Consider the following 13,996-nt stretch of genomic DNA (forward strand, 5'->3'; position numbering starts at 1 on the left):
TGTGAACATTGGAGTACGTGGAATGGGAGATTCCTGAGGCCCAGAGGATGGGAGCAAAGAGAACCATGGCACCGAGTTTGACTGGCGCTGAATACCTGGTAATCTGAGGGGTGGGAGTGAGGCCCGCTGATAACAAGCTACAGATACAAGGACTTCTCTAGTATTGCAGAGTAATTGCTTTTCTATTTTTATTTTTATTTTTTGGTGGGGGGGAGACAGAATCTCACTCTCTCTGTGATGTCATGGCGTCATCACAGCTCACAGCAACTTCAAACTCCTGGGCTCAAGTGATCCTCTTGTTTCAGCCTCCTAAATAGCTAGGGCTATGGGTTCCTGCCACAATGCCTGGATAATTTTCTAGTTTTACTAGAGACGGAGGTGGGTCTCCCTTTTGCGCATGCGGGTCTTGAACTCCACAGCTCAAGCAGTCCACCCACCTCAGCCTCCCAGAGTGCTAGGATTACAGGTGAACTGTCATGCCCAGCTAAAGTAATTGTTTTTTATTTGACTTATAAAATGGTTAAAATGGTCCCCTCTTACATCAGAAAGTAACCGTTGTCTCTGGAACACTTGTCATGTTTGCTCATTTGTCTCGTGGCTGGCCAGTCCTCCCTGGAGTGTTGCTCTTCTAACCTGGGAGTAGTGTATCTTAGCAGTTTCCTTTAATACTCCAGTATTTAAATCTTTAAAGCATAATTACAGAGTATGTGCCTTAGAAAGTACAACTTTCTGAATAAGAATATCACTTGTCCTGAGATCATATGTGACTAGGAAGTGACTAGCAATCCAATATCAGATCATTAAAGAAATATTTTGCTAAAACATCTGAATTAAGGAATAGCAGCCACAGGCCAGGGAAAGTGCTGGCCATTAAGTGAGCAGGTGGTGGAGTGATCCTGACCTGTCCACTGGGTGGTGTGAGGCTGTGTCCAGCCTGCACCAGGCCCACAGGTCCTTTTCTGTTCTTGAAGAAATGATTCAGAGTCCTGTTCTGACCAAATAAGCCAAGAAATCTTCCACAGAATTTTTTGCTGGTATGATTTTTTTTTTTTTTTTTTTCAGTTTTTCTTAAACCTTGTAGCGTCCTCTGGACAGAGAAATTACAGGACTGGGTGGACTTTATTCTAGTTCAGCCACGGTTTACCCTGAATGTTTCCTCTTTTTTGTATGGCTTTATGAAGGATGTCATGTCACGAAGAATGTACTCTGAACTGTTAAGAAGGCTTAACTATCTTTAAAAAATTTTAGAACATTAGTAGTTCCCTTCTAGTAGAGTTCTTGGCTGTGTTAGTCAATTACCAGAATCCTGTGAACTCTGAGAAGGGTGGGTGCTGCAACCCCAATGCACGGCAGGCTTGCTCTGGCCAGTGTTGGTATTCTTCTGCTCTGTAAGAGCCTGGAGGAGAGATGTCCATGGGCATCTTAGGAACGTGACATGCTTGTAGGCCACAGGTGGCAGGTGACACAGCACTGGGTGGGATGCCAGTGGACACGCTAAATTTCTAGCTATCGTGGTTGTCTGTAATTCAAGGCCAGAGGACTTGAATGTAAATCACACATTAAGATTGGAAAAGTTTACAAATGTACAGCAGCTGTACAGGTTTTATAATGGTTTATGTGGGAAAAGCCAAGGACTTTAGTGGGCTGAAGGACCAACATCTGAGACATCGGTTGGTTTTGTCTGCCACGATAAGCCCCGGGTCCTTCTAGACTCACAGCGTTTTACCCTGAGGTGGTCAGTGGTCAGACCAGCATTGTAAGAGAATTGCCAGTACTAATTGGTGGGTAACTCTTCTTCCAAAATAGCTAACTGAGCATGTAAAGGGAGGTTACAGGTGGGCTTCTTGTCTGGGCGAGCACATGTCATTCCAGCCGTAAGGCTCTGTTGTTTTGTGCTGGGAAAGGCAGAGCGCTCTACCCCAAAGCTTAGCGCCCCTGGGCAGAGGTGGACACTGGAGCTTGTTGTCTCTGTCCAGCCTTGCATTGCCATAGGTGGTTTTTCTCTGGATGGTGAAAACAACCAGAGTTATCTGGAAGGCACCCTATGGTTTTGTCACCAGTGTGTCATTGTCCAGACTGAAAGGCCAGTTAAGTTTCTGCTTTTTCCTGGAGGATGGGAAAAGCTGTCTACTGCAGTCTGTCTGGGAAATCAAGGGAAATGTTAAATTCATGCTGAGGATGATCAAAATAAAGCAAGGGGAATGTGACAATTTTAAGGTAACCGTGATAATCGGTGGCAGCTCTGTGTGCTGGGGAGTTTTGGGGAAGGCTGAATGGAGAAGGTTTCTGGGGTTGACTGGGTCCTGCTGTCCTGGTGTGGGATATAAGCATGAGAGACGTGTGGGCACCTTCCCCTCCTTTCCCTCAGGCCTACATTCACCCACACCCTGTGTTAGGGATGTGGCAAGCTGTCCAGCCTGCAGGCTTGCTGAATGAAAGCACAAGACCCACATGTCAGCTTCTCCTCTGGTTGGGCTATTCCCCTGAGGGCTTAAGAGGTGCACAGGCCACTTGGCTGATCACCGAGTCCAGTGAACACACTCATCGTTTAGGGCTCAGCTCCCCACCTGCCCTGGTGCCTATAATTTCTATGTAGGTGATACATGTTTTGTTTTCTGTGTGAAAGTGTGAATATGCCCACAGATGTGCACGCATGCGTGGAAGTGTCTCCCTAGAGATGCCAACTGCCAGGGTTTTAATGGAAATACTGAAAATGTGAGCCGTTCTAAAAAGGGAGCGGTCATGTTTGTATCCCTCTCCTAGACACTGTGAGAAAAATAGTGAAATTATAAATTTGGCAGTGGCTCAAATCTCTGCAATAGCAAATCTACCAGACATTCTAGAAGTAACAAGAAAAAGCAGGTTATTTGCTCTTTAGCAAGTGTATCAGCCAGTTTAAAGATTGCTCAGAAAGTGACAGAGAAAATCAGAGCCAGAGGGGGAGTGAGTGGTGCTTTGCTTGCCCTTCAGAGAGAGGTGCAGGAACTGGTGGCCTGGATGGGCTGCAGATGGGGAGGGCGCCCTTCGGCCACAGCTCCTGCGCTTTCTGGAGAAACCATACCCCCTTTGTGATTTTCAAAACACAGCCATGCGGGGCCTCTCCCACAGTCATCAAGAGATGAGTGTGTTCATGGGAAGTGGCAGACAGTGTGTTTCACTTCGTCTCACAGAAGGTGGAGACAAAATCAAGCCCGGCAACAGCAGCACGGCTGCAGGAGCTGTTTAGGGGAAGGCAGACTCCCTCAGCTTTGTGTTTGCCGCAAACCTTGGCATTGGGAATGTGAGTTTGTCTCAGAGACTTGGAAAAATAATCCAGAAGTAGGGGCTATGGTTTCTGTATTAAAATTGGAATTGTGGATTTGAGTATTTTCAGTGATGAGATTTCTCTGTGGCAAAAGTAGGTTATCGTGCGCGCGCGCGTGCGTGCGTGCGTGTGTGTGTGTGTGTGTGTGTGTGTGTGTTACACAGAGAGGAGGTGGACCTGGGGCCTGGGAAGAGCATTCCACAGTGCTCCACTCACTAGGCCTGCTGCATGGGGGAGCGGGTCCCAGACAGGTGGGGCCAGAAAAATGGGAGGGAGAGCTATCCTTGGCTATAGAGGGAGAGGCATTTCCAGTTGGTAGGGTGCCCAGGCAAGGGTCTGGGGAGATTTGAAAATGAGTCATGGGAAGCCAGAGGGCATTTTTGCTGGCTGAGCAGGAAGGAGGCCAGAGTAAACCTTGGATGCGTCTCTGGGTCTCAGCTCAGAAGTAGCTGTGTCAGAGGGAAGATGAAGGGGACGGGCCCTGGTGGGCAGCTCAGGGGGTGCCCCCAACTTCGTAAGCAGGAGGCATCCAAAAGAGCTGGCACTTGTACTTAAAAGCTAATGGAGCTGTGCCTTAGGGTCCAATGAAAGAAGGCTCTAACAGGTGCTGATGTGGGGCTCAATTTCTTTTTTTTTGTGTGTGTGTTTTTTTTTGGCCAGGACTGGGTTTGAACCCACCACCTCCGGCATATGGGACCGACGCCCTACTCCTTGAGCCACAGGCGCCGCCCATGGGGCTCAATTTCTAAGAGAGACAAAGCAGAGCAGAAGGGAGAGAGTGGTGTGTCCCCCTCCTGCTCCCTCCCCGTCACCCACTCCCATGTCAGTGAGGGTTTCTGAGCCTGGACGAGGAGGGCTGGGGGGGGTGCTGGCGCATCAGGCTGGCAGAGAGCTGAGGTGGGTGCTGTGCAGTGAAATGTGGGCCTATGAAATCCTGCAGCCTGGGCTAGACAGGTGCTGGCGGCTGGTGCTCTAAGGCACTACTGGGAGAGGACGAATGTTGAGCCCCTCCAGCCTGGGCAGTGAGGCGTGGTGGTCCGGGGTTGGGGACAGCATTTAAGGCCATGGTTCTGAGCCTTGATTTTCTTTCAGAAGCGGGCAATGGGCACACACAAATGTGCTCCCTCTCATTAATAACTAGTGTGGTCCCACCCAATAAAGATGGCCATAATTTTTTTAAATTAGAAAATAAATATTGGTGAAGATGTGGAAAAATTGGAAGCCTTTTTCCTTGCTGGTGGGTCAGAAACTTGGCTTCCTACAGTTGTGATTAAGCATTGCAGACGTTCGTGTGCCTACCAAGGGGTCTTCCCTTCCAGGTGGCCCTGCTTCATAAGCCCTCAATACAGCGCGTGGCTCACCTTCAGTGTCACTGTCAAGTTTTGTTAGGAAAAAAATCCAGTGCCCACTGTTGGATACCCTTTGCTTGCTCATTTTAAGAAAAGATCTTCCAGTAGGGAAATGGATCCAAACCGCTCTGCTACTTGCACCCATCAGAGAGTTTACACGACAGCGTTGCGTCAGCTGAGTAGTGTCCAGGCCAGTAGCTTCTGCGTCTTTCGTCTTCTAAAGGCTCCTAATGATGCTGCAGGCATTCCATGGAGGACCTTGGCCGAAAGACAATGCCTGGCTCCTACTCATCTCACTCAATAGAATTGAGATTCCTTAGTTCTGTTTTTTGCCCATCATAGTGGTCAGTTCACATGAGGCTGGCCGGTAGTGCCTCTGGGCCTGCCATTTACTCTAAATCGATGAGGGTCTCAGGATGTGGGAGGACAGTGGGGGATCTGGCTCAGGGATTCAGTGCAGCTCTCCAGAGAAGGAAATAGTCTGTCCTCTTGCCCAAAGCCATGTGTTCTCCCCTTTCTCACCTGCATCAGGAGCTGTGATAGAGGTGGGCATCTCTGCCCCTCAGATCCTGGGGAGAGAGGCAAGGATGAAGGTGTCATCTGCGTGATCTGTTTATGTCTTGTCCTGCCAACACCTGTATCCAAAGTGGGGTGACGTGGATGACAGGTTCTGAACTGAATCATCTGTCCTGCTTGACTGACAAAGAATTACAAAAATAAAAATAATAATAAAAAAAAGACTATAAAATCTTTTCAAAAGGGGGCAGCATTGTGTAAGGAGAGGAGGCTGCAGACAGATCCCAGAGCCTGTTTCTGGTTTGTTCCATCACCAGGGAGCTGAGCCATCCTGAGTAGCTCTATCAGTCCTTGGGCCTTAGTTTTTCTCACCATTAAAACGCCAAACATTCTGCCATCCTTAAAGTATCTGAGTAAATTAGGAAGAGTCTATCCTGATAGCATTCTTGAGAGCTCTTTCAGAGTGTACTTGTTGCAACTGAAATATTTGCATAACCTTTAAACAAAAATCTGTGTCTGAATCCTTCACCAGCCATGTCAAAAGATATGCTCAGACTTCTGGTAGAATTAGTTAAATGATGTGTTCTCACAGGGTAGTTTTATACATCAGAATGGACAGTTTTGAGAAATGGAAGTAAGATGACTATCTTAAAAATCAGTTTGTCTTAACCAGAAAGGTTTCAAGTCCAGCACCCACCCATTTGTATCTGGAGGTAAGTCGAGTCGAGTTTGTCAGGCTGTTTGCTCGCTGCTCATGAGGACGAGCCATCTTCAGTATGTGCTTGCAAAGCAGCTCTGTGAGGCTGCAGGTGGAGAGTTCAGGGAAAGGGGGTGAGACCATGGCAGTCATCTAACTCAGTAATGTTTACCTTGGACTCAGCTTCCTGTCCAGGACTGATCTCTGATCAGTGACGTCAGCAAGTAAGGGAGAACACTTCTTCCCTGCAGAACATGTGAATGTTTCCCTGTGAATCCCAGAATTATCTTAATTGCACCCAAGTTTTCGGGGTCACTTGAGATGTCATAGAGTGCCCCTGCTGCTTGGTTTTTCTGACAGTGCTGTGCCTGTACAAGGTTCAAGAATGGTTTAGGGGCAGCATCTAATTCTGGAGACCAAGCCTACGACAGTCCATCCACCAGCCCCCTGGGAGCTCTGGGCTCTCCTAGGAGGCTCGGAACTCCTTGGTAAGCCTGTGGTGGGAGAGTCGTGGACTCCCCTCAGAGAAGCTCCTGTTGTTGATTGCAGGTGTGTGTATTCCTGGCTCCTTGTTCCTGCCAGGAATATAGTGTTTCATAGTTCAATGAAAATCAAATACAAGGAAAATAAGACTTGCTAAGATAATGAGGACATTTCAAATAGAAACAACCAATTACATACATACATACACACACACATACACTCCTATATATATAAACACACCTATACATACATATACAGATATATTTTATATATATATATAATAAAATTAGTACCTGTGGCAAAACTATTGTTGCAGGTATGTTGATTTTATTTTGATCATATGCTCAAATCTAGATTTCATTAGTTTCCTGTTACTCCTGTTCCCCCCTCCCCCCAAGATGGATGTGTATGATACAATCAAATCAGTGATTTTTTTTTTTTTAAGAGGCAAGCGTCGCGCTGCCACCTGTACCCAGGCTGGAGTACAGAGGTGTCTTCCTAGTTAACTGTAGCCTTAAACTTCTGGGCTAAAGTCATCCTGCTGCCTCAGCCTCTGGAGAAGCTGGGACTACAGGCATGAGCTACTGTGTCTGGCCCCAAACAATGACATTTTATATTGAATGCAATATATGAATTAATCAGCTATCAATGGTGTGGTGATCTGGATACAGGATTGTGTATTGTCTCTAGAGAGTGGTATCTAATGGGACTTTTCCTCCAGCCAACAGCAGTCTCCCGGTAAAAGTGTACATCCCCCCCAACCAAAGTCCCATGGAGTCTGAGATAGAAGGTTCTGCTAACCATTGTTTTTTATTAATGATTTATGTGGGTGTCCTCACAACTCCTGAAGAAATCTGATAAGATTGTCAAAATCTTTGTCAATTTGGGTGCCAATCTTTGGAGAAGTGTATGTCTTACTTCCCTACGAGAAAATGTCTTGATATTAAAAGGGAGAGGGATGAGGGATGAGGGAGAGAGAGAGAGAGAGAAAGAAATCAACCTGTTTGGACAGGGAAAGGCAAACCAAACCCCTCTTACAGGCAAGCAGTGACCTGCGCCCCATTGCCACTAGGTAGCACAAGACAATCAGGGAAACTGGAGTAATAGGTCAAGGTCAAGCTCTTTTGACTCCAGACTGCATGTACTAAACTCTCAGTCCATTTCAGTATTAATATCAGTCAGTATTTTACAGAACCCAGCACTGAACAGCGCTTCCTCCCCTATCAGTTATTCTGTGCCTTGTTTCTAAATTCTGTGCAGAAATTCCACAAGTAGGGAAAGAAGGACTGTAAGTGTTAAACCACAGATATTCTCTGAGCAGCAGGAAGTTTTTAGCTGCCCAAGGTTGAAGGTTGGGAAATACTGCTGAGCAGCAGAATTCAGAGAGGGTTTGGGGGCCGAGGGCACAGCATGCTACCTAGGGCGAGGCGGGAGGAGAAGTTTGCTGCCTTCAGTAACGGATGATGGGTGAACAACACCCACCGTGCTCCAGAGATGCAGGTGTGGGGATGTGAAAAGCCCATTGTTTGGATGGGCACCATAATGGGTGTCAGAACTTGAGGGGACATGGGTGGGGCACTCTCTGTGTTTCTGGCTTCCTGCTACTTAATACCATCTTACTGTGGGCCTGATGTGGTCTTTCTTACCAAAAGATGCTTATCAGAAAAGAAGGGAACCATATGTTCGACGCTTTAAAGCGGCAGAAATATGCTAAGTGCTTTATCTAAGGGTCTTGGTTTAATCCTTATACCAGCTTTGAAGTCAGTGGAATTTCTCCCAGTTTGCAGATGGGGATGTCCCTGCATAAGATATGTGCCCCTTCCTTGCTGCAAGGAGTGGCTAATTCAAGGTATCAGGAGGTTTGTGAGGGCGAAAAATTCACAGAATACAAACCCGAATCAACATGAAAGGGGGGCTGGGAGAGTACTTTTAGGGGAGCATCTGTGCAGCTCTGTGAGATGCTCAGGGAGACAAGAGGACAGAGGTAGACTCAGGGCAGGGTTGAGCGAGCGGCCAGCCATGCATAGTTGTGGTGAGGACTGAAGAGGAACTGGGAGTCCTATGTCTAGACAGGGTGGAGTGAGGAGAGGCGGTCGGGTGCAGGGTTGCGGAATGCGTTGTTGTGAACCTCATGCGCACTTCAGAGATAGTGGCATAGCGCGGTATAGCCATGTAGTTCATGCAGGCTGCACCTTTGATCAACCTCCATGATATGTGTGCATGCGTGCACTTGCGTGTATGTGCATATATGTGTGTGTGCGCACACTGTCAGCAAGCTTTACCAAGAAGGAAACAAGGCAGCTTGCAGGATCCCAGTGTCTATGTTGTGGCCCTGATGATGAGGAGAGATGGGGCTTGCATCCCCCTGAGTCTGGGGTATCTGAGCAGAGCAGCCACCCAGGAAATACCTGGTCAGTGCTGGTTCGTGGATTAACAAGACCTGTTTTCTGGTTTGCTTCAAGTACTTAGTCATCCAGACCCTGCATGGTTAAGTGAATCTGAGTTCTGTCTCCTGGCACTCTCACGGTTGCTATGGAGGTAGATGGAAGGCAGAGGAAAATACGCAACAGTTTATTCCACACTGGCTGATCTGCTTTGCAGTGAGTGCAGTGGCTGCAGAACTCCAGCCTGGGGGAGGGATGTGCATGTCTTTGTATGTCTGAATAGGCATTGATGAATTTCCTGTGTGTCGAGCTGTCTCCTGTAAAGGCCCTCACCTGTTTCTTGTGGAGACTGTGTATTTGATGGCCGTGGCATTGGATGACTTTGAGGTCTGGCAGTGGGAGCAGCCACGTGCAGTGCTTTGTCCTTAAGCTTTAATAAATAATTAAGCACAAGAAAATCTGTGACTCAGAAATTTTCTCAGGAAATGAAATGATGGTATTAATTGGCAGAACATAATATAATTTGTGTCCAAGTACAATTAATACTGATCATTGCTTTATATGACAGGTTTTTAAAAATGTATTTCAATGTGAAGAACCCGTAGTTGGAATGAAATCTCACCCGCAGGTTCATTATGTGGGACATGAAGGCCGAGTGGCCTCTGGGCCCACTCCTCTCTCTGCCGCACCACAGCTGTGGGCTCAAGGGCCCTCCACCAGGGCTGGAGGGTAGAAGTGGGCCGTGGTCCGCGTTCTCGCGGAGCTCACATTTTAATGGTGGGGAAAGATGTTAACATGCAGCTGGCACCTGCTGGCAGCTTACTGGGTGCCAAGGGCTCTTTAAAGCTCTTGTGCCGCCATTAAATTCATTTGGTACCTTGTGATGCAGGACCGTTGTTTACAGGCGCAGTTTTAGGGGAGATGAACAGAGGCAGAGAAAAATGTAAACTTCATCAAGGTCATGCAGCTTGTAAGTGACAAAGGTGGGAATAAAACCTGGCAGTGTCTTCTGTCTGTGGGCTCTGCTCTCTACTACGTGCCCTCAGCGTGGTGTGGACGGCGCCCAGGCCTATACGTGCTATGTTAGATGACCTGCCAAGACGGGAAAGGACGAGCTCAGGACACAGAGTGGTGTGCCATCTAGTTTTCCATCTGAAATGAGAGTGCGGGTTCTCTAATGCTCTTTCTGCCTAACACGTGAGTCTATGAAGCAGATCCTAGGGAGGGAAAGATGGAAGACATTTATGAGTCCTTTAGCCTGTCTCAGCCCCCTCCTCCGCTCCCCATGTAGAAATGTTCCTTCAGAACAGTGAGTGTGTTGGGCTGTATTTCTTTCTATTAGCTAGGTGTCTGTGGCTAGCGACTCCCTGGGTGGGCACAGGGGTCTTTGCAGCATGTTACTTACACAACAGTCATTTTTTCACTGTTTCTGATAATTAAAAGAAATGTAAGCTGCTTCCTGGCAATAGGTGACGTCCTCCCCAAGATGGCCAGACTGTTGGTCTCCTCCGCAAGAAAACATAATTTTAAAATTTTTTAAATTTCAGATTAATATGAGGGTACAAATCATTAGTTTACAATGTTTGCATCTGTTAGGTAAAGTGGCTGTTGTAATTGTGTCCACATCCAGGAGGTGTGTCATATACCCTTATGTTGTGCCCATTGTGGGGGCTACTCCCATCCCTCTCTCTCCTCCCGTCCCTCTCTCCCCACTCACTGCAACTTCAGTTAAATCGAGGAAAACATATTCCTTGATCTGTTCCTTCCTCTTTTCCACACCTAAGAGCTCACTCTGATGATAGGCTAACGTTTTAAGGAGGCTAGCTCACACCTGCAGGTTGGTAAGGAAGGTTGAATGGTTGTAACCACTAAGTGCTCTTCTCAGAGGTTTGGAGAGCCCACCCTTTGCTCATCATCAGGCCTTACAGCATGGGTCTAGGGTCTGTCCTGAGTCACCTGTGCAGCTTCCCAGGGAGGTCACGCGATGGTTTTGTCGAGGTCGCTCCAGCCTGTCAGTGGAAACAGAGGCTGCTCCAAGTGTGCTGGTGGGGTTGGCGTGAACCTGCCTGGGCACTCTTCTTGCGCTGATCAGCCTTCATATCTGTCTTCCCCAGCAGGGCTGTTTGACGACACCCAACTCCCCGTCCCTGCACTCGTGTTCCCTTATGCTGGGTCCGTCCTTGTCGCTGGGCAGCATCTCGGGGGCCTCTGTGAAGTCAGAGATGAAGAAGCGCCGGGCCCCGCCTCCTCCCAGTTCAGGGCCACCTGCACAAGCCAAGGCATCGGAAAAGGTAGAGCCCCTTTTAAATGACTTAGTTGACTCCTCAGAGAGTCCTTGGCGTCTGTGCCTTAGCAACCAGCATGTTTAGGGTAAACATTTAAACTTTATTTAGAAGTAAAGGTGAAATGCCACTTTGCTTCAGTTACTGAAGAAGGGAGACTGTTTTGGTCCTTTAGTATTTAAAGCCCTGTGTTTGTTGATTAACATGTACTTTATTTTAGCACTGAAATTTTGGGCATTATTATGATTACTTAGTGAGAAATTTGCACGGGTAAAGGGACTTTAAGAAATCTGGAACTTAGGTCTAAGATAGGAGCGTCACATATAATAATATGTAATATAGAGACACCCCCCCCAAAATTCATTTTCATAGGACAGCGGACAATATTTTTACACATTACCTTGCTTGCGATAGGATATAACAGTTACTCTGGGAGCCCCTGCATTTCAGAAGCATCCTTTTAATGTTTATCTTCAGAGCAACTTAGTGCCTTTGAGAAGAGATGGAGTGATTAGCACAGACATTGTCTTCTGCAGATGAGCTGCTTCTCTGGTGCTTTCTGGGCCTTTTCCCTTCCTTACCTGCTGACCCTTGGAGATATCATTTGAAATAAAAATCCTCCCTTTCCAGGGGCAGGCCACTTTTTGGCAGCAATTGTTCTTTACCCAGCCTAGAATGTGGCACTGTGAAAAGTGTGAAGTTTTAATTTTCCCAAACCTATTCCTCCTGGGTGGGGTGTGGCAAGAACAATACTGGGGCGACCAGGGTGGGCTCCTGGTTTCAACTCTGACAGCTGAAGTCCCCGAGGCAGGCAGGATGCATCGCACACCCCCTGTGATCTCAGATCCACCTTGCAGGTGTAAGGTAAGGCTGGTTATTCTTCCTTAGGCTGAGATGTTTCTGAGTGACTTGCACCCCACTTCCCAAGGAGACACCACGGGAAGAGCTCTAAGGATCAAGAAAATGCGTTCAAGGCACCCTGACTTTATTCCTTGGGTTTTGCTGCTGCCTCTGTCCTACGTGACTGGTGCCAGCCCCATAAGGTCTGAGAGTTTTATAGCCCTGCTAGTCTGAGGCTTCAACCTCTTTTTGTTCATTCATAAAGTGTCTTTTCCTTAAAATATTCTAGACACTAATTCTGTACCTCCCAAAGTTGAGGCTTGACCCCTGATTTCGATCCCAGGTTATAGTAGTGGATCTCGATGGCCAGAGAAGTCTCACTTAATTTTCTCGTTAGGCCAATTATCAGTCTGTCTGTCATCTCTGGTGCTTCTCTGGTCATCTGTCTCTTTTCCGGAAGGGGTGTTCCTTATCCCTTGGTCTCAGAGACCACTGTGTTCCCTCTGTCGACATTTTCATTCATATACCTAGAAATCTATCTGAAAAGTGTAAAATGCAGCACATTTTATAAAAAAATTTTTGATTTTTTTTGTCTCTTAAATATTTTTGGATGCTATTCATTTATTTTGAGTTCTCCATACATTAGCTGTGTTTTGATAAAAAGACGTTCAGATGCAAAAATGGAAGATCATTTTGTTATATACAGGCAGTCCCTGAATTATAGACATCTGATTTATTTACAACTCAAACTTATGAAAGGAACCCATTAGAGTTGAGTCCCTGAGGTACAAACATCTGACGGACATACAGCTGTACTTACAAATGGAGGCAATAGCAGCTAATAGGTGAATGTATCTGTTCCAACTTACGTACACGTTCCACTTAAGAGCAAGCCAACAGAACCTATCATTCTCGTAACCTGGGGACTGCCTGGACTTGCATGATTAAATAATGTAAATGGAACATGAAGCTATTTCCTGCGATATCTTGGGTGTGTGTTCTGAACTTTTTCCTAGCACACAGACCATAAATTTTCGACTACAGACCCCTGGGGATGTCTTTCTGCTTTGGGTTGGGATAGGTGTTCCTTTAGCAATGAAAAAGATGAATTCCAGGATCAATATTATGTAAGCTTTTTTTTGTTCAGTAAGAATTGCATTTTCTTACTACAGTAGAATGTAGATGCTGAACTGTGCCAGCATTTAAAAAATTTCTTCCAGCCAAGGAAGATGTTGTATGTTTCTGCCTTTAATGTGCTTACCCACAGTGGATAAGGCCTGCGTGAGTGGGAAAATGTACGTAAGTAGAGAATTGGGAATTCTGAATGAATAAATAGTACTTTTATACCCTGTAGAATGAACAGAGTTCCCTCTGAGGCAGTAAAAGCTTTTTGCTAAAATCTGTCTTACTTGGCAGGGAATGAGTGGAGAAATTGGCTCATGGAAACTGTCTCCCTTTTTAAGCACATGAGTGGCATATGGATTAGATTTAAGCATTTGCTATGAACATGCTTTTTTTGTAAAATGAAAGGTATTTTGTTATTTACTAATTTCTGGGAAAGGAATCCAAAATGTATTGTCGTTGGTGGGGAAGAACGTCAATTCCTTTTTCATGAACTTCCTTCCACATAGAGATAAGATGGTTGTCTGGGAAACCTTATTTCTGTGCAACTGTTCTTAACACCGTTATCCTGAATGAGGAGGAAAGGTTTATTTGCAAGGACATGACCAGTTTATAAGAAAATGAGAATGCTAAGGTTCTCTCATTTTCAAAGGTATTTTTTCTTATTGACTAGTTTAAAAAATTGAATATTTTTTTGGGTCTTAAAGGTGGGATAATTTTAGCTGTCTTCCAGTTCATCCAAAACATTGTAAAAAAAAGTATTTGTTGCCTAATTATGTACTCATAATTTGATCTTTTTTCCCCCTTTATTTCTAAAACTATTTTTTTTAAAGAGATTTTCCCAGAGGTAGATGACAGGTGCCCTTGTGCCAGCTGAGCAGTGAGGAGAGTGGGTGGAGGGGCGTGCCGTCTTTCGGGAGGGCGACAGAACTGCCCCTGCAGGCCTTCATCATTCTTCCACAGTGCTGTGATTGTCGTTTCTACTGGGAAGAACATTCAGACAGGCTGATAGATGACAT

General features: G+C 46.2%; 1 protein-coding gene across 10 annotated transcripts in view; it reads left to right on the top strand.

Moving 5' to 3' along the window:
- The window catches only part of COBL (cordon-bleu WH2 repeat protein), a 288,304-nt gene that overhangs the window by 150,611 nt on the left and 123,697 nt on the right, over nt 1-13,996 (top strand). For 5 of the 10 annotated variants that reach the window (XM_053609587.1, XM_053609590.1, XM_053609592.1 and 2 more), the window contains one exon: nt 10,851-11,024. The exons of 2 other annotated variants lie outside the window; for them this stretch is intronic. In XM_053609587.1, coding sequence (XP_053465562.1) covers nt 10,851-11,024 — 174 coding nt within the window. Of the gene's footprint in view, nt 1-10,847; nt 11,025-13,996 lie in introns of all 10 variants that reach the window. 3 more of the 10 variants (XM_053609588.1, XM_053609591.1, XM_053609593.1) reach the window with 1 other exon arrangement.

The sequence above is a fragment of the Nycticebus coucang genome, chromosome 11, assembly GCF_027406575.1.
Source record: "Nycticebus coucang isolate mNycCou1 chromosome 11, mNycCou1.pri, whole genome shotgun sequence".
Lineage (NCBI taxonomy): Eukaryota > Metazoa > Chordata > Mammalia > Primates > Lorisidae > Nycticebus > Nycticebus coucang.